This window comes from Clarias gariepinus, chromosome 2 (assembly GCF_024256425.1).
Source record: "Clarias gariepinus isolate MV-2021 ecotype Netherlands chromosome 2, CGAR_prim_01v2, whole genome shotgun sequence".
NCBI classification, from domain to species: Eukaryota; Metazoa; Chordata; class Actinopteri; order Siluriformes; family Clariidae; genus Clarias; species Clarias gariepinus.
Window position 1 is genome coordinate 44,854,897 of NC_071101.1, and position 23,064 is coordinate 44,877,960.

General features: G+C 39.8%; 3 protein-coding genes across 4 annotated transcripts in view; 1 reads left to right on the forward strand and 2 right to left on the reverse strand.

Moving 5' to 3' along the window:
• The window catches only part of LOC128508444 (E3 ubiquitin-protein ligase TRIM16-like), a 131,922-nt gene extending 116,373 nt beyond the window's left edge, over positions 1-15,549 (reverse strand). The window contains exon 1 of the mRNA XM_053479811.1: positions 15,471-15,549. The gene's annotated coding sequence lies outside the window, so the exon portion shown is untranslated. The remainder of the gene's footprint in view (positions 1-15,470) is intronic.
• LOC128508411 (tripartite motif-containing protein 16-like protein) lies at positions 10,930-15,635 on the reverse strand. 2 transcript variants are annotated; one of them, XM_053479754.1, is made up of 6 exons: positions 14,985-15,635; positions 12,523-12,618; positions 12,119-12,352; positions 11,843-12,002; positions 11,664-11,723; positions 10,930-11,555 (listed from the first exon to the last, which is right to left on the reverse strand). In XM_053479754.1, the coding sequence occupies exons 1-6, from the start codon at positions 15,585-15,587 to the stop codon at positions 10,999-11,001; spliced, it is 1,710 nt and encodes a 569-aa protein (XP_053335729.1). In that variant the 5' UTR covers positions 15,588-15,635; the 3' UTR covers positions 10,930-10,998. The 2 variants fall into 2 exon arrangements, with proteins under 2 accessions (XP_053335729.1, XP_053335736.1); XM_053479761.1 differs by lacking the exon at positions 12,523-12,618.
• Positions 15,636-17,601: 1,966 nt separating this feature from the next.
• LOC128511071 (tripartite motif-containing protein 16-like) lies at positions 17,602-23,064 on the forward strand. Its single transcript, XM_053483703.1, has 6 exons — positions 17,602-18,239; positions 21,343-21,438; positions 21,622-21,855; positions 22,003-22,162; positions 22,282-22,341; positions 22,457-23,064. Exons 1-6 carry the CDS (start codon positions 17,637-17,639, stop codon positions 22,993-22,995), a joined length of 1,692 nt encoding a protein of 563 aa, XP_053339678.1. The 5' UTR covers positions 17,602-17,636; the 3' UTR covers positions 22,996-23,064.

The window sequence follows — 23,064 nt, forward strand, 5'->3', positions numbered from 1 at the left end:
TATACTGAAAATCAAAACGGCGCTTGCAATGTCTGATGCTACATTAAAGGTGTATCAGGATTGTGAAGAACGACAACATCCTGCAAGACAGAGTGTGGTCATCGAATCGAGTGGTGCATATGTTCCCAAATTGGAACATAATGAACATGACGAGTACAGTGTGTTATCAAAATATGGCAGAATGTCATCACGTCGTGAGGCAGCCCATTCAAGTGTGCCTATAAGTGTCAGACCTAAGACGACAAGTACTTTGAAGTAACTGTCTACTCAAGACAATGAATATTCACTCCATAACATTGATACAGTAGAGCTTCAGAGAGTGATGCAACGTCAGAAAGATATCACAGAAATGCTTGCGAAGAGCCAAAGGCAATGAAAATAAATTAAAAAAAAACTATTTTTGAACCCGACCCTGGAGGTGCATGGCGACAGCGCTAACCTCTACACCACAGTGACTTCTCATACAGAAGGAGGTGTATGCATAATAATATCAATAATAATAATTTCAACAATAATAATATTATTAATAATAACAACAATCATAATATTATTAATCAATAATAATATCAATAATAATCGCTAGACACTTAATGTGCAAGGAATATTCAATAATAAATAAAAGAAACATATTTTAAACTAAATAAGAAAATGTTTACATTACATTTATATCAAAATAATCAGTAGCCTACATGTATTAAACACATGATTTATACACCCCATTATTTGAACAAAAAGTTCTTTCTATACTTCTTATTTTCTGTGTGTAAAAAACAAGGCTTGTGAAGTACAGGGTACTCGGAAAAAAAGTCCTCTGCAGGTTCTCCGAGAGGTGTTCTGGGCTTTTCCTAGTACATATTTATTTATTTAAAATTTGACTGTTTAAGTCGTACTTTCAGGAGTAGGAGTGAGAGCTATTTATCAACATTCTTAAAATATGCAATCAGTCCCATCTCCCCCATGATGTAGGAGAGCTCTAGAGGTAGAAGCGAGGCAGAGATGTGCACAGATAATAGACCTGTTAGTAACACTGAGTGACACGAAAGCCCATAAAAGGTAAAAAAAAAAAAAAAAGAAACGTGTGTGCAGTATGTAACTGGTCTATTAATGAACATGTCGTATTCTGTCTCCACAGGTGACTGATGATTTTTTATGATAGTGAAGATGCAGCTTTGAAACAGTGACACAGTGACATTGTCGGAAATAATAAATTAAACTCGTACAGCAGCGCAGATCACATGCAGATTCATACATTTACCATCAGCATGAAATGAACAAAAAAGTCATGGGCATCATCCATGGCACACACATTAAAACTGTTATATTTATATATACTTACAGTATACTAAATTTAAGTGTACGCAACTGTTTATTTTAGATTCTCTGTTATAAGCAGCACTTCATTACATTAACAAGGCGGTGATTAATGTGTGTTTCACACTCCCTGGGGTACCCGTGTTATGACGGCTGGTGTAAGGGCTGATGGTGTAGCCGTGGGCTTAAAAAGGCGGGCATAAACGCAGAGGGTCTTTTCAAAATAAAGAGTCTTTTATTTAAAAGAAACTACACACACTGAAACTCAACAAACAAAACACTGGCTCTGGAAACATAACACACAGGGGTTCTGTAAACAAAACACACACAGAGATACGGGGAACAAACATACATGGACTCTGGAAACCTTTCACAGTTAGCACACACTTCGTGTTGGGACCTAGGCTTTCTAACACAGACATACAGGCTCTAATACCTTAGACATACTTATAGACCAGGGGTCCGTTCTTTGTACGTCGCTTGACACATCCGAGATGAACTGACACATCTAAGATGAGATCATCGTGCTAATTCCGATCTGGCTAATTCGGTTCTTCTAACTCACCTGTTGTTGATGATTAGTATAGCTGGACTGAGTTGTCTAGGATTATTGCGCGTTCGTGCGTTGGTTTAAAAGGCGATATGCATCGACAGTAGAAACACTGATCACAAGCCCTCCGATTGGTTGACGAAATGGAAAAAGAGCGGCTCAACGTTTTGTAACACGTGTTATGCGCTGACATGCCCCCCGCCATGGATTGGCCCCCCTACATAATCGCTATCAAATATTATATTAGAACATAAATTCATAAGTTAATGGTTTACAAATTACATGAGACAATAAAATAAAATAAGCAATATGAAAATAAATATGTTGTATATGAAAAAAATAGAAATATCATGTATACTTTTATATTGTTTATTTTATAATAAAATTAGTTTTGTCCAATTTATCATTATAAAATATGTATTTTTAATATATATAAATGTTTATTTGCATATTTTTATGACAAACCCCTGAAAAATAAATGTTATAAAATAAACATTATACAAGAATTTGTATTAATGGTCTTGATGGCTGTCTCGTGCCTAGGGTTTATTATAATAGTAACATCATATTTGATAACAATAAACCTATGAATTTATGTTCATATATAATATTCGATAGCGATTATGTGTGTGTGTGTGGTGGGGAGTCCATGGCAGGGGGCATATACTTTTCTTTTTCCACGTGAGTCAGTCGTGCTCTTTACCCAATCAGATGTGACCTCGCCATTTCAACCAATCATAACCGACGTACGAAGAACGGACCCCAGCTCTGTGTTAGGCGCACTACAGTAGTTGTGTGCTGTGACAAAGGCCCCAAAGTCTCCCTTAAACAGATAATGTTAACAAAACTCAAACAAACAAACACTACTACTTCACTTTAACATATGACCAAAGCCCCTTGAGGTGGTACACCTGGTATGCTTCTATGAGCAACTCACACTCCTATGAGGGGACCTCACACACACACACACACACGCACGCTCCTATGAGCGGACCTCACACACACACGCACGCTCCTATGAGCGGACCTCACACACACACACACGCACGCGCCTTTGAGCCGACCTCACACACACTACATACTCACACATAAAGGTATAACCAAAGATAAACTTAATCCCACCAAACACAGAAAACAAACCCTCAAAGCCAGTATTAACATAATCCGGTTTTCAAACAAAACAAAAGCCCACTAGACAATAACAATGCTCGGCTCAGTTTCTTCTTCTTCTTCTTCTGGGGTTTTATGGCGGTTGGCATACCAGCTTTATGGTGCATTACCGCCACCAACTGGACTGGAGTGTGGATCAGGACGTATGTATTTATTAATATGATGGGTATAGAAATGTATTATGTATATTTTATATTATTTTGCTTAATTCACATTCTTGTATAAACTTGATAATATCATCATATATCTTATTAGCTGTTTTCCCCAATAAACCAGGTAAAGAAAAGTCCTGCTGATTCACCTTTTTCATTGACTGAAAGAGACGATATCTCTCTTTGTTGTATTTGGTACATTGGAGTAGAACATGTTCAACTGTTTCTTGTTGATTACAGTGTCTACATTCCCCAGTCGGGTGCTTGCCAATTCTATATAATGTGCTGTTGAGTCCAGTGTGTCCAATTCTAAGGCGTGTAATAATATTTTCTTCCCTTCGATTCCTACTCCCTATTCTCCCGGCATCTACTGATTTTTGTATATTGTGTAAGTGTCTGCCTGTTTCATGGTCATCCCAATATGTCTGCCAAACGGATTGTGTATATTTCCTGATGTATGCTTTCGCTTCGGCTTTACTTAACGGAATACACAGATCTATTTCCTTTATTCTTAGGGATTGTTTAGCCAGAATATCCACCTTCTCATTTCCCTCCACTCCAGTATGAGCAGGAACCCAAATAAATTGTGTAGATATGCCCTTAACTTTTAGATCGTACATTTTGCAAAATACATTATAGACAATATCCATCCTGGCTGATGACCTACCAGATTTTATACTTTCAAGTGCTGAAAAACTGTCAGATGCAATGACACTATTATGTATTTCCATTTCTTCTATCCAATTTAGGGCCAGTAGTATTGCCAGTAACTCTGTAGTGTATACTGAGAGATGGTTGGTTACTCTTTTCTTAACATAGCCCTCACACTTTGGTACATACACTGCTGCGCCTGCACATCCTGTTTCAGGATCTTTGGATCCATCTGTAAATACAACCAGAGACTGTGGGAAATGCTCCTCAAAATACTACTGCACTATATACCATTTTTATAAACCATTTTCTGCTGTATTCGAAGATCTACTGCTGGCAAAGGAAATAACCAGGGAGGAATGGGAGAGAGTGGGACTGTATCACTATACTGCAATTGATGTAGTCCTACGTTTCTTGCTTTCGCATCACCTATCCACCCAAAACTTGTGTATTTTGTTTCATTGTGTTCCCAGCACTCTTTTAATATACTTTTGACAGGATGTTTTTCATTTTGTCCTTGGAGACTGACCCAATATGCCATCATTAATTTTATCCTTCTGATTCTTAATGGCATTTCTCCCATTTCTACTTGCATTGATGATACCGGGGATGATTTAAATGCCCCACTGCATATTCTCAGGGCCTGAGCTTGCAGGTTTGATTCTGCTGCCGACATGTAAGCTATACATCCATAGTCAAGAACAGATCTCATAAGTGCCCAATATATGCTTTGTAGAGATGTCCTACTTGCACCCCATTCTTGCCCTGATAGGCACCGAAGCATATTGATGACCTTTTTACACTTGTCCTTAATTTTGTTCAGATGCACTTTCCATGTCAATTTTTCATCAAACCAAACCCCAAGGAACCTAACAACTTTTACTTGCTTCAGTTGTTGTCTATATAGATATAAGGAAAGAGGTGAAATGTTGTGTCGCCTAGAGAAACATATAACCTGTGTTTTTGCAATAGATATTTTAAATCCCCATTTATTAGTCCACTTTTCCACTTCATCAATTGCGGCTTGCATTTTCTTATTGACATATGGTATATTCCGGCCTCTAATCCACAAAGCCCCATCATCAGCGTATAAAGATTTTCCTATGTTTTGTTCGACCTGAGTGAATATATCATTAATCATTATATTGAATAATAATGGACTACACACACTACCTTGTGGAGTACCATTCTCTGCAGTATATACTCTGGAGTATTCTTCACCTACCCTCACTTGTATTTTCCTATTAAATAAAAAATCCAGAACCCAATTATATGTTCTACCATTAATTCCCAAAGATTTTAATTTTATCAATATTCCTTCCTTCCAGAGCATATCATATGCCTTCTCCACATCAAAGAAGACTGCAATTACTACTTCTTTGTTGGTCTGTGCTTTCCTTATATGTGACTCAAGACATAATACAGAATCCATAGTATTTCGACCTTTATGAAACCCACTCTGATATGGAGATATAAGATTTCTGCTTTCCAGGAAATACGTAATTCTTTCTGTAATTATCCGTTCCATGATTTTGCATAAATGTGATGTCAGGGCAATTGGTCTGTAACTAGAAGGATCTGATGGGTCTTTCCCTGGTTTAAGGATAGGTACTATTATTGCTTGTTTCCAGATTGAAGGCAGTCTTGGTTAAACAAAATTAAGATTATTTCTAATGTGTTCTCCGTCATGTGTGCCAACATTTTATAACATCCTCCATCCTTCCCTGGAGTAGTTTGTCGAGCACTAATTATGGCTCTTTTTAACTCAAACATGTTAAGCGGCAAATCTAAGGGGTTTTCTGACACCTCGTCTTTTTGTAAAATATTAGGGAATTCCATTAAGGTTCTGTTCCTACTCTGTCTGGCCTCTACTGTAAGATTATCAGAGCTATGGACTCTCAAAAATGTTTGAACTAAAAGTTCTGCTTTTTCCTGATTGCTAACAGCCGTTTTATCTCTATTACTTATCACTGGTATTTCATAATTTTTCCTGATCCCCCCCATTCTTCTGATCATGCCCCAAACATCTGATAATTGTACTTCTCTCCCAATACTACAACAGTATTGTCTCCAAAATGTACGTTTTTTTATTTTAATCGTTTTCCCAACTTTTGCTTGAGCCCTTTTATATAGAATCAAAGCCTCCAGAGAATGTTGTTTTTTGAGTTTCCTAAATGTTTTATTTCTTGCTTTTATAGCTTCTTTGCATTCATTATTCCACCAGGGTACACTCTTAGGACATCTAACCCCTCTGCTTTTGGGTATTATTTCCTCTGCTGACTGAATAATTTCCTTAACTAATTTATTATTAAATAGATCTATATCCCTTTGATTCTCCTCTCGAAGAGTCACCAATCTTTCACAACTTACTTTAAAAGCTCCCCAATTTACATCTAGTTTCATCTAGGAATTCCATTCTCTTTTTCAAAACATATTTCTGTACCAACTTTAATCATTATCGGGTAATGATCACTCCCTACAGTATTATCTTTTAATACACCCCAAGTGCTAATCCCTGCTATTGAACTAGATACAAATGTTAGGTCAAGAACGTCTTCTGTATTATGTATATTATTACATCGCGTTCCTTCTCCATTATTAATACATACTAGATATTTATCATCAATAAATTCTTCAATAAGTAGGCCGTTTGCATCAGTACTCTTGCTTCCCCATAGTGAATTATGTGAGTTAAAATCCCCACACCATATTACGCTATTTTGTTGTGATCCCACAACCTCTTCTAAAATACTTTGGCTCAGTTTTTCACATGGATTATAATAATTTATTATATCTATACAACCTCTTTCAGTCCATATCTTACTTCTAATTGACTCGAAATTTAAATTTATTTGTTCTACCTTATATTTCATACCATTCTGTATAAATGTTGCTATTCCTCCTCCTCTGCCGGATTCTCTGTCTCTTCTAACTACATTATAACCGTTTATACTAAAATCTAACTGTGGTTTCATCCATGTCTCCTGTATACATATTACATTAGGTTTGTCTGCTAAATCATCTATATATTTCTTAAACTCTTGACCATTTGCTATTAGGCTTCTTGCATTCCACTGTATAATGGACAACACCATTATGTTGATCCAGCCCATGTCTGAGAGGATTGGGTTTCTTCATTAAGGGTATCTCTGACTGTTTCCCAGGGCAACTCTTTTACATTTAGATACTTCTCTGCTGATTTGACAATTATTTTAATCCTTTCATTTCGGCTCTTCGTCTGTGCAGAACAGTTCATTATTTCCGCCATAAACAATACAAAATCATTCTTCTTCACTATCAGAGTCTCTTCTTTCAACTTATCACATCCTTGACACTTTTGCAATTCTTTTTGAACACTTTCATTTTGTTTTGCCATTTTTATATCCCCTGAAACCTTCTTTGCTGCCTCTCCATAGCTGATTCCCTGAATCACCTTACTTCTTTGTACAACAGCCTGCCTCTTGCTGACTTCACAGCAATGATATGCTGTGCTATGCTGTCCTCCACAATTACAGCATTTCAGTTTGGCACCCTCTTCACATTTAACATACTCGTGTTCTCCACTACATTTACCACATCTTTGTTTCCCCTTGCACACCGCCGCTACGTGTCCGAACCTCTGACATTTAAAACATCTACAGTAAGTGGTGGAGGTATATATAGCCTCACATTGTAACACATGTATCCAATGTATATCTTTACTGGGAGAACTTCCCCCTCAAAGGTGATCGAAATCGAGGTAGTATCATTTAAACTTCCGTTCCTGTTTGTTTTCAGACATTTGATTTTTTTTACATTTGCATTTGTTATGTTTTGTTTCACATCTTCTACCGATATATTAATCGGGATTCCTGTAACCACTCCTTTTATAAATTTCCTCCTGTTGGCCTTAGAACATTCCACTTTCTTTCTATTTATTCTGCTCATTTTGATTGCTTTCTCTTGCTGTTTTGAGTCTCTACAAATAATCAACAACAATCCGTTTCTAAGTATTTTAGCACTCTTTATTTCTCCAATTTCTTTAATTAACGCTTTTGTCAACAGTATTGGATTCATACCTTCAAATAAGTCTCCATCATGCATAAATTTTGCAAACACTTTGTATTCCTCTCTCGTTTCTTCTACAGTTGATCCCCTGTCAGAGTTACTTTCATCTGATTTATTCTGTCGCTTTTTTTTTTCCGTTTATTACTCCTAACCATATCCCATTTTTCATAACTCTCGCCACTTACTTCCATGCCTCCTAGTTCGTTTCCTGATTCGTCACTTCCCTCAGCATACTCCTGTCCATTCACAGTCCAGTTTTTGCCAACCGCCTTGCAGTCCAATTGTCTTGCCATCCTCCTCCCAGCGACCTCTGTGTCAGCCATCGAGCTCCAAACTGCAGTTGGAGCCGGAACCGGAAGACCTTGGCTCAGTTTCCCAGAACTAACAGCTTTTTATAATGTCTCTAATTGGCTGCCTCGGCGCAGGTGAGCTCCTTCCTCACTTGAACGAGGTGCCTTCTGGGAAACTTCAAACAAAACTACAAACAAACATAACACACAGCCACAGTGCCCTCTAGGGGCAGTCCCTTACAATCTGCTGCAAACTGACAGGTGGCAATGATTGCCTCGACTCATCTTTAATCTTTAGAGGTACGAGTAGGGCAGAAATTTGCCTTCATTATTTCATTATATTTTATTTCCTCCTCCTCAAACAAAACACTCTCATCCTCTCTCCAGTTTTATTTCTTTTCAAAATAATTTTGATCAGATAATGACAGTCCTATATAACTTTAGAGGCTTTAAACGAATGTGAGTGGAGCAGTCTTATGAGGATAATGTCATGCAGCAAATCATGCATCTATAAGTTTAGTCTGCGTGCATAAAAATTGCACATAACTGCCGCTGATTTCACCATTTCGCTTTTCCACCATTTAAAACTACAAAAACCTGTAAAAACTACATCACCCACTATAATGTGCCATAAACAGTGTCGTAAAAAAATGATGTCACATGCTTTCCTTAGCGCAGTCCTACTTCTTTCTAAAAGTAGGGAGATTCATAAATAACTTTTATGTCCTACTTTGAGGTAGGACGATTTTTATTCCCAAGTGAGTCCTATGGGTGATTCTGAGATGCTTAGTAAATAGGGCCCAGAGCACATTACACCTCCAGACATCATCATTCCTAATTTACACATCTCTATAAGGTTACTCTTACTGATCTCTGACTGACAAAGGTGTATATCATTAACTCTAGCATGTACTAACCGTCTCTGAAGTCTGGATGCCTCCTCTCATTCTACAGTCTTCTCCATCAGAGTGCTATGTAATATACACATATCATAGACAAGGTTATTAATAATGAAAGAGAAAGAAAGAGTAAACATAACATTTATAGAAGGTCTGTCTGATTCAATTGATGATGAAATCATTCCTCAGGATAAAAATCATTTGGTTATTTTGGACGATGTCGTTTTGGAAGCCTCCGATCATCCTGAAGTTGTAAAAATCTTCACACTGTATCGCCATCACAGGAACATGTTTGTTATGTTTCTGACTCAGAACATTTTTTCATAAAGTAAATACAAATATTGCAGAATGTGCAAATGTTTATATTAGCAAATCAGATATTATAATTAGATATATTCCTGAGACAGAAGGCCTTCTTTTAGGAAAGTTATGAAGATGCTACAAATAAACCCCACAGCTATTTATTACTGGACTTGACACCCTCCTGTCCAGACCACTTCAGACTAAGAGCCGGTCTACTACCCACAGAGCCGACTTGTGTGGATATACCTTAAAAAAATAATAATACTAAAATAAAAATGTCTGCTCGTATAACAAGAAACATGCCGTTGCTCAGGTCTTTAGTCTCCATCACTCCACGTCAGCATAAAGCTATATTGGGAACTTGCTCCGTGGACGTCATTAGAGCTCTGTGTGAGATCGCTTTAAACCTTCTGGAAGGAAATATTCCTGTGTCCACACATCAGTATAAGAAACTTCAGAGACAGAAGAAACACATTAGACTGATCGCTGACAAAAAGACGCTGAATCCAAGAAAATAAAAATCCTTTAAACAGGAAGGTTTCTCCTGCTGTTACTTAGTACGGCTCTAACCATTCGTAATGTAGCTGATCAGTGGTGTTATTCCTAAATAAAACCTTGCAGGAAATGTATCTCATCTCCACTGAACAACTGAGTCGTCTAAACGAAAAGGTTAATCACGGTGAAAATATCAGAGAAAGAGACGAAAATGAGCTGGATGAGAAAATGAGAGAGATCAGAGATCAGAAGTGAATATCACCTGGCGAGAAAAAAAAAGTACAACCTTCCGTACCAGACGTTCACAACTTTTTCCAAACTTCCGCTCGTACATCCTGGAACTCTGTCTCCAAATGACGCCTAGTTAGAAGACAGAAGACACCTGCAGGAGAAAGTGCTTCACCGTGATGGCGGAGGTCAGCGGACCGGTAAGTGCACCTGCAGTGTGTTACACTAATTATATACCGTCAGATATTCTAGTCATTTTACTGTGATGTAAAGAGAGAGAGAGAGAGAGAGAGAGAGAGAGAGGTACACGGTGGTGGCTGAAAGTATTAGGACAGTATACACCATGTATTAGTTCTCTCTGTGCACAAAATAGGTGACGTCACTAATTATTACGGCTCTGAGTGAAGAGACGAGTTAATTAAATGTGCTGTTGTGTTAACTGTAAAATACAAATCTAATATAGGATGTGAAGATTACAGTAAAGACCCTGTGTAAACTCACAGTGTATCTCCCTCAGCAGTGATATTTTACACTTTTTTACAGCCTCCTCTGGTGATTATGTGTGTTATAACAGCATGTAGTGCACTAGTTAGGGATCTGTAACATTTTATAATCCATCCTGGACGCACTGAGAATCTTCAGAGCACTCATGCCAATTCCAAAAATCCCACAATAAACAGAAATGTGTAAATGTCCAAACCACTGCAGCAAACTGCACACACACATCCACTGCTACTGTGGACACACACTCTGGTTACACACATGTTGTTTTATAATAGTCACAATTACATCATCCAAATGTCCAAAAAGACAGAGGACAGAAGAGAACAGTATTAGTGAACATTTCATATTAAACCTTTATTTCAGTAAGATTCATATGAAAAGAAGAAACCAGGAGCATTTTATTCTGGATCACAAAATCTCACAGTTGATCCAGAAAAGCTGAGGCAGAATCCAGCGTACAGAGGCTGAGTGAATGTGGTGTGGACTCTGTGGAGGAGCTTCATCGTGTCAGAGACGCTGTAGAAGGACAGAGTTCCTGCACTGTGATCCACATACACTCCTATTCTGGAGGATGATGGAGCTTTGAGATCAGTCTCGATTTTGTTGTGATAGAAAGAAAGAGAAGAAGAAGAAGAAGAAGAAGAAGAAGAAGAACACTGCAGACTCCAGGACTTTTTGTTGCCTCCAAACAGACACTCATTACCCCATCCTTTCCTGCTGATGTCTTTATATGAGACTGATATGAACACATCTCCATCACCGCTCCACTCCACCTCCCAGTAACAGCGTCCACACACACTCTCCTTACTCAACACCTGCCAGTAGATGTTAAATCTCTCTGGATGATCAGGGTACGGCTGCTCTGTCTCACTGTCACATGTCACCGCTCTGTTCTTCTCAGACAGAATGAGGTAATAATTTACTGTGTTGGGATCCAGAGTCAGATCACAGAAATCTAAACACATGAAAAATGTGAACATGTTAGATATTAATCACAGGATACGTGTGTGTGTGTGTGTGTGTGTGTGTGTGTGTGTGTGGTGTGTGTGTGTGTTACACGTACAGTATAGAAAATCTTCTCTGCTCTTTGGTTCTGAGGGTAAAATCATCTGAACTGCTGCAGCTGTGGAGACACAGAAACAAAGTGGAGACGGAAAAATCAGGTGCTGTAAAAGACAGAAACAGTTTAAAGTCCTACAGTTTGTGAAAGTAAAGATTTCAGAGCAGGACAATTTCTCTCACCATGTCGAGGGATTTTGATGAACTCCTCCTGGCAGAATTCCTTGAGTCTCTTTTTCAGATTAGAGAGAGATTTCCTCACTCCATCAAATGAGAGATGTTGATTGACAGTGATGCTGGGTGAGTCCTCACGTCCAGAAGAGACACTGAGAGACTGGAGACTCTACAGAGAGAAAGAAAAACATCATGGAGAAGGAGAAAGGAGGAGAAATATATACATGTGACTATACAAACAGGAGTGTGTGTGTGTGTGTGTGTGTGTGTGTGTTTGTTAGTTACCTGGAGGAACTGGATGTGATCGTGTGTGTGTGAAAGCTGCTCCAGCTCAGTTTCTCTCCTCTGAAGATCAGCAATCTCCTGCTCCAGTTGCTCCAGGAGTCGTTCAGCTCGACTCAGTTCAGTCTTCTCCTGAGCTCTGATCAGCTCCGTCACCTCCGAGCGCTTTTTCTCCATGGAGCTGATCAGCTCAGTAAAGATCCTCTCACTGTCCTCCACTGCTGTCTGTGCACTCAGCTGTTACACACACACACACACACACACACACACACACACACACACACACACACACACACAGGATTTAAAGCTCATCTAGCATTCCCTCTCTTACTGCGACTCTAAATGACTCCATGTTGTCCATGTTGTGTGTGTTTCTAGGAGCAGCTCTGTCTCTGCTCACTGCTCACCTTTATAGTGTTCACAGCCTGTTTCAGCTCCTGCACCTTCTTCTGCTTCTTCTGGATTCTCTGCTGGGATTTCATCTGCTCCTCCTTTAACTCACTCTAAGGACAAATAAAACACATTTCACTCTTTATGCATCATGAGGTTATGAGTTCAGTGTATGAATATTAACTTTAGATAAAGGGTTAAAGTTTACTCGGGTTCTATGGAGAACCTTATTAAAGTGTAAAAGGACAGAACGTTTGTGTTTTTTCAGTTGCAGTGAATGTTACACTTTTAAGAATAAGACGGCGCTCGTCCTTGGGAAACACAGTTCTTTCTGCAAAATAGTTATATGAAAACACTTTTAAACTCGGAGCACTCCCTTTCGCGTGTACACCTCCACTCACTCATTACATGATGAACGCTTACACTCTACTAGCGTCCACGCCCAGTCCTCAGCCTAGTGTACCAGAGGATGCTGATGCTCTTTGTGTTGCTGATGGTGTGGAAGGAGTGCTACGTGAGCTCTGCAGCTGTCTGACCAAGGCTGCAGTGGCTGGGTCCCGGGGCACCCGTTCCCTTCGCTCAATGTGTGCCTTGACAAGGGAACTTCCTAACTCCACAAGAAACACTCTCCGCTTGTTTTTTCTGGTTGAGTTTCACCCTAGGTGAATGTGGGTCCACAACACAAATGCATTGTATGCAGACACATCTAGAATGTTATAAAACCCAACCATTGGCCATCTCCGGGTCATTCTCTGGCAAGTGTAGGTGGCAGTCACCTTGTCCAGGTTGTCCTCTCCACCTTTGTTTTTATTATAGTCCAAGATAATTATGGGCTTTCTGTCACTTGCTGATGACACAGCTGCGTCTTTGTTAAAAGTGGACATACTGTAAGTATCACACTCCGATGTTTTTTGGAACAATATAAAACTACCGTGGTGGTGTCTGTAAAAGCAAATTTTGAAGTGGAGCCCTGTCCTTCACCTGCAAAGTTTCGGCAGGCATGGTAAGTTTCCACCTGAGAAGTTCTTGTCTAAGGTCATAGCTGGTACAGAAATTGTCACATGTGATATTGTGACCTTGCAGTCCAGTAGTCATATCGAGGACTACACGTTTTCCTTGATTTTTCTTTCAGGAATGCCACTTGCATGTTTGCCTGTGTAAATCTGCAGATTCCATGTATTTACATATGCAAATCATGCTGGTTTTGGCATCACAGGCTGCCCAAATCTTTATGCCGTATTCCCCTGGCTTACTAGGCATGTACTGACGGAAAGGGCATTTTCCACGGAAAGGGACAAAACGTACATCTACTGTTACCTCTGGCTCTGAGTTGAACATCAGTGGAAGGAGCTGCATCCACCTTTCCCAGACATCCCTGATGGGAGCAAGCTTGTCAGATTTTTCTCTAGTTTCTCTGTTGTCGAATCTAAGGACTCTTGATATCATTCGAAATGACTGAAGTGACGTTGTTGCCCATAAAATATTTTTGCCTGTCGACGCATCCCAGAGACTATCAGTGACCTTACTGCTGGATTTGTAAACACCAGCAAGAAGAAGAACACCAATATACGCATCCAGGTATTCCTCATCAATGTCATTCCACATGTCGCCATGAACCTTTTTTCCTTCAAGGCTTGTCATAGCAATCATGACTTTCTTTAGTGACAATGGCATAAACAGATCAAAACATGTCTTGATGTCACTTACTCTCGTCACAGCTAACCTTGTGATTCCAGGGGTCATTTTGATAACATTTGCAGCAGCTGTCCTGCCATGTAAGTCAAGAGGTACTGAGCTCCAACAGATGTTACACTTTTGGATTTAAACGTTTCAGCAGAAGTAAGTGCAGTTTCAGCATCGGTGACCTCAGCACACTGACCTTAATTGAGGCAAGTGAGGCCTGCAGTTCTTTAGATGTTGTCCTGGGGTCTTTTGTGGCCTCTCGGATGATTTGTCTCCGCGCTTTTGGGGTAATTTTGGTCGGCCGGCCACTCCTGGGAAGGTTCACCACTGTTCCATGTTTTTGCCACTTGTGGATAATGGCTCTCACTGTGGTTCACTGAAGTCCCAAAGCTTTAGAAATGGCTTTATAACCTTTACCAGACTGATAGATCTCAATTACTTTTGTTCTCATTTGTTCCTAAATTTCTTTGGATCTTGGCATGATGTCTAGCTTTTGAGGTGCTTTTGGTCTACTTCTCTGTGTCAGGTAGCTCCTATTTAAGTGATTTCTTGATTGAAACAGGTGCGGCAGTAATCAGGCCTGGGGGTGATTACAGAAATTGAACTCAGGTCTGATAAACCACAGTTATTTTTTAACAAAAAATACCCTAACACAAAAGGAAGGTTAAGTAGCTCAATTAATGACAGATAAAGAGTTCATCTTTGTAACTTTGTAACATTTAAAATTGTTGGCTGAAATGTTCACTGTTGAATTTATGAAATGACTCCAGATAAAGATTATAAAATGATTTCTCACCTGTTTTTCAGTTCTGTAAGCTTTAACTGAGACAGTGTCGTGGCTTTTGTGTTCATCCGTCACACACAGATAACAGATGAAGCGTCGGTCAGTACGACAGTAGATCTCCAGCACTTTATCATGCTCAGAGCAGATCTTCTCTTCTAGATTTCCAGAAGCTTCAACTAAACTGTGCTTTTTCAAAGCAGGAATTTCAAGATGAGGCTTTAAATGAGTTTCGCAAAGGGAGGCCACACACACTAGACAGGACTTGATCGCTTTGTGTTTTCTCCCGGTGCAGAAATCACACTCCACATCTCCAGGTCCAGCGTAACAGTGAGCAGAAGAAGCAGCTTGGACTTCAGTCTTCTTCTTCAGTTTCTCCACCACTTCAGCCAGCATGTTGTTTCTGCGTAGAACAGGCCTTGGAGTGAAAGTGTCTCTGCACTGAGGACAGCTATAAACTCCACTCTTATCCTCCTGATCCCAGCAGTCATTAATACACACCTTACAGAAACTGTGACCACAGGGGATAGCCACCGGATCCTTCAGGAGATCCAGACACACTGGGCAGATGAACTGATCCACTGAAAGCTGATCTACTGAAATACTGGCCTCGGCCATTTTCCCTAAACTTACACTGAACTAGAGAGAGAGAGAGAGAGAGAGAGAGAGAGACTGTAAGTTTCGTTTCTTCTAAAATGAAAAGTCACTTCCTGGTGTGTGTGAGAGAGAGAGAGAGAGAGAGAGAGAGAGAAAAAGGAGGAGCACAAGGACAGAGCTCATGAATGTTCCTCTATTAACCCTTTCTTGGACACAATCCCTTCTCGGGAAAACTCTAAACTAAAAACTCTAAACTGCACCATATACCATTTATCCCTGTGTATGAATGTGTGAGCTTCAAAACTAGTCTTACTTACACACATTCCATAATTATTATCTTTATTTCTAACAAAGAAAACAAAATGCTTTACAAAAATGTAAGATTTAAGCATTGGAGCAATCAGTGTCCATACATACAGTGTCCATACATACCACCGTAGTAATATATAACCATAGTAATATTATTACTACTATTTGATCAGTAAAACACCTATAAACCATATATATATTATGGTTTATATATATATATATATATACACAAAAATATATATATTCAATACATAAATCAAAAGTTTGGGGTCACTTGCAAATTTCTTTGTTTTGTTTAGTGATTTATTTTCTACATTCTACAACAATACTGGAAATTTTCAAAACTATAAAATAACACATATGGAATTAGGTAATTACGTAACAACAAGAAAAACAACAGTTAGTTGTTATTTTAAGACACAGAGGTCAGCCTTTCTGTAATAGTTCTTGCAAGAACAGTATTGTCAGGTGCATTTGCGAACTCCGTCAAGCACCATAATGAAACTGGCTCTCATGAAGGCCGTCCCAGGAGGGCGAGACCAAAACCTTCCTCTGCCGCAGACGAGAATTCATTTAGAGTTATCAGCCTGAAAAATGACCAATTAACAGCACCTCAGATTAGAGGCGTTATGAAATCTTTACAGAGCAGAAGTAGCAGAAACATCTCACCATTAACTGTTCAAAGGAGATTAATGCATTTTTTAGACGCCATCAGCATTCCTTTACAATGTAGAAAGAAATAAAAATCAGGAACCATCATGAAGTTAAAAAGTGTTCTAAAACTTTTGAACGGTAGTGTACATGTGACTATACAGACAGGTCTGAGTGTGTGTGTCCTGGCGTTTTTATTTAGTGAACCCGGTCGGGATTATACGTGTTTACTTCCTGATGTTATTAGTTAAACAGTTAATGCTGTGAGATGTAAAAGAAAGCGGCGTTACAACATCATGTTGAATGTAGCCACAGAATGCTAGTGGGCAGGTTAGCTTCACTGAGTGTGTTGTCATAGTAACCGACTCTAAGTTTAACTCAACTGGCTTTAAGAAACCGAAAACCCGGAATTTCCTCGAATCCTGGCTCAACTAACTCTGAATTTTCACTAAACACACTTTCTGAAATACACCCTCAAAATGTATAATTTACATGCTGTTAGAAAATAATCTTTTCTCGTGCCATTAAGGGTACATTTATCGAAAAGGTACGAAACTGTTCTTCAAGGGAGATTTTTTCCACTCCTGTGTACCTTGAAGTAGATGATCTGTTGCTAAGAGTGTTGAAAAAGCTTTATTAATTTACTTTTTTTTTTCAAGAATATACTGTATTCTTATTTAATCATTTGTTTTCAGATTTTTATTTTTCGATTAAAATAATAAGAATTTAATATTTTGTTTTAATTCTATTATAGTAAATTTACTTTGTGTAAAGCATTTTGGTTTCTGGTTTTAGAAATAAAGATAATAATTGTGGAATGTGTGTAAGTTGAGCCCAGATATTGTATAAGCTCAGACTTTCCTAAACAGACTCAAATGGTATATGGTGTAGTTTAGAGTTTTTATTTTGCCCCAGAAGGAATTGTGTCCAAGAAAGGGTTAATAGAGGAACATTCATGAACTCTGTCCTTGTGCTCCTCCTTTTTTTTCTCTTTCACACACACATACACACATACACACACACCAGGAAGTGACGTTCCATTTTAGAAGAAATGAAACTGACAGTCTCTCTCTTTCTCTCTCTCTTTAGTTCGGTGTGAGTTTAGGGAAAATGTCTGAGGCCAGTATTTCAGTAGATCAGCTTTCAGTGGATGAGTTCATCTGTCCAGTGTGTCTGGATCTCCTGAAGGATCCGGTGACTCTCCCCTGTGGTCACAGTTTCTGTAAGGTGTGTATTAATGACTGCTGGGATCAGGAAGATAAGAGTGGAGTTTATAGCTGTCCTCAGTGCAGAGACACTTTCACTCCAAGGCCTGTTCTACGCAGAAACAACATGCTGGCTGAAGTGGTGGAGAAACTGAAGAAGAAGACTGAAGTCCAAGCTGCTTCTCCTGCTCACTGTTACGCTGGACCTGGAGATGTGGAGTGTGATTTCTGCACTGGGAGAAAACACAAAGCCATCAAGTCCTGTCTGATGTGTCTGGCCTCCCTTTGCAAAAGTCATTTAAAGCCTCATCTTGAGATTCCTGCCTTGAAAAAGCACAGTTTAGTTGAAGCTTCTGGAAATCTAGAAGAGAAGATCTGCTCTGAGCATGATAAAGTGCTGGAGATCTACTGTCGTACTGACCGACGCTTCATCTGTTATCTGTGTGTGACGGATGAACACAAAAGCCACGACACTGTCTCAGTTAGAGCTTACAAAACTGAAAAACAGGTGAGAAATCATTTTATAATCTTTATCTGGAGTCATTTCATGCAATTCATCAGTGAACATTTCAGCCAACAATTTAAAATGTTACAGTTTTACAAAGATGAACCTTTTATCTGTCATTAATTGAGCTACTTAACCTTCCTCTTGTATTAGGGTCAGCACCGACCCGTTTTACTTTTTAAATGCATAAAACTACTACTTAATTTTGTTTGTTGCATCAAGGCTTTTTGACTTTGTCAGGAATCTGTATTTAATAAAAAAAATAAAAAAACATAAAACAATTGTACTAAATTATAAAATGCCCTGGTGAAAAGTATGACCTTTGTGTTGTTAGGGTCAGTTTTAACCCAGTTATAATTTAAGGTTATAAAACAATAGTCATGTTCAAAACAAAAATTATGAACACACTTTGAGGAGCTTCTCTCTTTGCCTGTGTGTCTCCTTACCTGAACAAACAAAACAAAACAAACAAACAAAGACATGTAAGGCTTGCATAAGACAAATTTAGTTTAGCGTTGGTGACTTGCAGAGTCACATCTCCTGTTTGCAGCAGTCAAAAATGAGAAGAAGATTTACAGTAAGCCGAGCTCTGGATCATATCTTCTCTGAAAATGAGACAGAGGACACAGAACAGTGTAGTGATAGAGATGAGCAGGTTTTCGAGGAGGAAGACATTGTAGAGTATCTACCAGAAGGCACAGGCACATCTGATGAGTCTGATGAGGAGGTCACCGATGCTGAAGCTCCACTTACTTAACGCTGAAACGTTTAAATCCAAAAGTGTAACATCTGTTGGAGCTCAGTACCTCTTGACTTACATGGCAGTGCAGCTGCTGCAAATGTCATCAAAATGACCCCTGGAATCACAAGGTTTGCTGTGACGAGAGTAAGTGACATCAAGACATGTTTTGATCTGTTTATGCCATTGTCACTAAAGAAAGTCATGATTGCTATGACAAGCCTTGAAGGAAAAAAGGTTTATGGCGACATGTGGAATGACATTGATGAGGAATACCTGGATGCGTATATTGGTGTTCTTCTTCTTGCTGGTGTTTACAAATCCAGCAGTGAGGTCACTGATAGGCTCTGGGATGCGTCGACAGGCAAAAATATTTTATGGGCAACAACGTCACTTCAGTCATTTCGAATGATATCAAGAGTCCTTAGATTCGACAACAGAGAAACTAGAGAAAAATCTGACAAGCTTGCTCCCATCAGGGATGTCTGGGAAAGGTGGATGCAGCTCCTTCCACTGATGTTCAACCCAGAGCCAGAGGTAACAGTAGATGGACGTTTTGTCCCTTTCCGTAGAAAATGCCCTTTCCGTCAGTACATGCCTAGTAAGCCAGGGGACTACGGCATAAAGATTTGGGCAGCCTGTGATGCCAAAACCAGCATGATTTTCATATGTAAATATGCATGGAATCTGCAGATTTACACAGGCAAACATGCAAGTGGCATTCCTGAAAAAAATCAAGGAAAACGTGTAGTCCTCGATATGACTACTGGACTGCAAGGTCACAATATCACATGTGACAATATCTGTACCAGCTATGACCTTAGACAAGAACTTCTCAGGTGGAAACTTACCATGGTAAAAAAAAAATTAACCTGAGCTGCCTGCCGAAACTTTGCAGGTAAAGGACAGGGCTCCACTTTCTTCAGAGTGTGATACTTACAGTATGTCCACTTTTAACAAAGACGCAGCTGTGTCATCAGCAAGTGACAGAAAGCCCATAATTATCTTGGACTATAATAAAAACAAAGGTGGAGGGGACAACCTGGACAAGGTGACTGCCACCTACACTTGCCAGAGAATGACCCGGAGATGGCCAATGGTTGGGTTTTATAACATTCTAGATGTGTCTGCATACAATGCATTTGTGTTGTGGACCCACATTCACCTAGGGTGGAACTCAACCAGAAAAAAACAAGCGGAGAATGTTTCCTGTGAAGTTAGGAAGTTCCCTTGTCAAGGCACACATTGAGCGAAGGGAACGGGTGCCCCGGGATCCAGCCGCGGCAGCCTTGGTCAGACAGCTGCAGAGCTCACGTAGCACTCCTTCCACACCATCAGCAACACAAAGAGCATCAGTGCCAGCATCCTCTCCGGCTAGCACTGCTTCAACATCAGCCTACACAGCCACAACCCCACTGAGACCACCTGATTCCAAAAGAAAGAGGTGGCAGGTCTGCCCTAGCATTAAGACGGAAAGACAAACGTACTCTGCTTCTACTGCAAAGAACACACTAAAAGTGTCACTTTTTGCCACACATGCATCTAAATGCACATGCATGTTCTTGCACACAAAAACGTTTTTTAAAACTAGTGCCTCATTTCTATTGGTTTGATTTGCTTGACTGCTCGTTGTTTGTTTGACCTTGAAATCCACATTTTGAGATTTACTTGTTAAGCTTTCCATTTATATTAAAGTTATTTTTGAAAATACATTTTTGACTCGAGGAAATTCCGGGTTTTCGGTTTCTAAAAGCCAGTTGAGTTAAACTCAGAGTCGGTTACTATGACAACACTCTCAGTGAAGCTAACCTGCCCACTAGCATTCTGTGGCTACATTCAACATGATGTTGTAACGCCGCTTTCTTTTACATCTCACAGCATTAACTGTTTAACTAATAACATCAGAAAGTAAACACGTTTAACCCCGACCGGGTTCACCGAATAAAAACGCTGGGACAACTCCGTCAGGCGCTTCTCTTCTATTTTATTACTCAGGTGTGTTAGAACAGTAGGAAGAGCTAAATATGGAGGACAGGAACGCTCCAGGATCAGGACTGGGAACTTCTTATGTATATGAATGTTCTACTGAGTTCTGCATTTCTTCCAAGAAGTAGCGTTTTCTACTACAACACGTTTTCATTAATGCTGAACTAAACACACGTCATAATAATTATCATCACCTACTCATCACTCGTTATGAACTTCACTGGAACTGAAAAAACACAAACGTTCTGTCCTTTTACAATTTAATAAGGTTCCCCATAGAACCGGAGTGAACTTTAACCCTTTATCTGAAGTTAATATTCATACACTGAACCCATAACCTCATGATGCATAAAGAGTGAAATGTGTTTTATTTGTCCTTAGAGTGAGTTAAAGGAGAAGCAGATGAAATCACACCAGATGATCCAGGAGAAGCAGAAGAAGGTGCAGGAGCTGAAACAGGCTGTGAACACTATAAAGGTGAGCAGTGAGCAGAGACAGAGCTGCTCCTAGAAACACACACAACATGGACAACATGGAGTCATTTAGAGTCGCAGTAAGAGACGGAATGATAGATGAGCTTTAAATCCTGTATGTGTGTGTGTGTGTGTGTGTGTGTGTGTGTGTGTGTGTGTGTGTGTGTGTGTGTGTGTGTCCTAACAGCTGAGTGCACAGACAGCAGTGGAGGACAGTGAGAGGATCTTTACTGAGCTGATCAGCTCCATGGAGAAAAAGCGTTCGGAGGTGACGGAGCTGATCAGAGCTCAGGAGAAGACTGAACTGAGTCGAGCTGAACGACTCCTGGAGCAACTGGAGCAGGAGATTGCTGATCTTCAGAGGAGACTCACTGAGCTGGAGCAGCTTTCACACACACACGATCACATCCAGTTCATCCAGGTACTTATATACACACACACACACACACACACACACACACACACACACACACACACACACACACACACACACATCCTGTCTGTATAGTCACATGTATATCTCTCCTCCTTTCTCCTTCTCCATGATGTTTTTTCTTTCTCTCTGTAGCGTCTCCAGTCTCTCAGTGTCTCTTCTGGACGTGAGGACTCACCCAGCATCACTGTCAATCAACATCTTCCATTTGATGGAGTGAGGAAATTTCTCTCTGATCTGAAAAAGAGACACGAGGAATTCTGCCAGGAGGAGTTCATCAAAATCCCTCAACATGGTGAGAGAAATTGTCCTGCTCTGAAATCTTTACTTTCACAAACTGTAGGACTTTAAACTGTTTCTGTCTTTTACAGCACCTGATTTTTCCGTCTCCATTTTGTTTCTGTGTCTCCACAGCTGCAGCAGTTCAGATGATTTCACCCTCAGAACCAAAGAGCAGAGAAGATTTTCTACACTGTACGTGTAACACACACACACACACACACACACACACACACACACACACACACACACACACACACACGTATCCTGTGATTAATATCTAACATGTTATCATTTTTCATGTGTTTAGATTTCTGTGATCTGACTCTGGATCCCAACACAGTAAATTATCACCTCATTCTGTCTGAGAAGAACAGAGCGGTGACGTACAGTAAGATACAGCAGACGTACTCTGATCATCCAGAGAGATTTGACTCCTTTGAGCAGGTGTTGAGTAAGGAGAGTGTGTGTGGACGCTGTTACTGGGAGGTGGAGTGGAGCAGTAAGGGATATGTGTACATTTCAGTCTCATATAAAGACATCAGAAGGAAAGGACGGGGTAATGAGTGTCTGTTTGGAGGCAACAATCAGTCCTGGAGTCTGTGGTGTTCTTTTTCTTTTTCTTTTCTCTCTTTCTATCACAGCAACATTAGGACTTGTCTCAGAGTTCCATCACCCTCCAGAATAGGAGTGTATGTGGATCACAGTGCAGGAACTCTGTCCTTCTACAGCGTCTCTGACACGATGAAGCTCCTCCACAGAGTCCACACCACATTCACTCAGCCTCTGTACGCTGGATTCTGGCTGCCTTTTAATGGATCAACTGCGAGATTTTGTGATGCAGAATAAAATGCTCCTGGTTTCTTCTTTTCATATGAATCTTACTGAAATAAAGGTTTAATATGAAATGTTCACTAA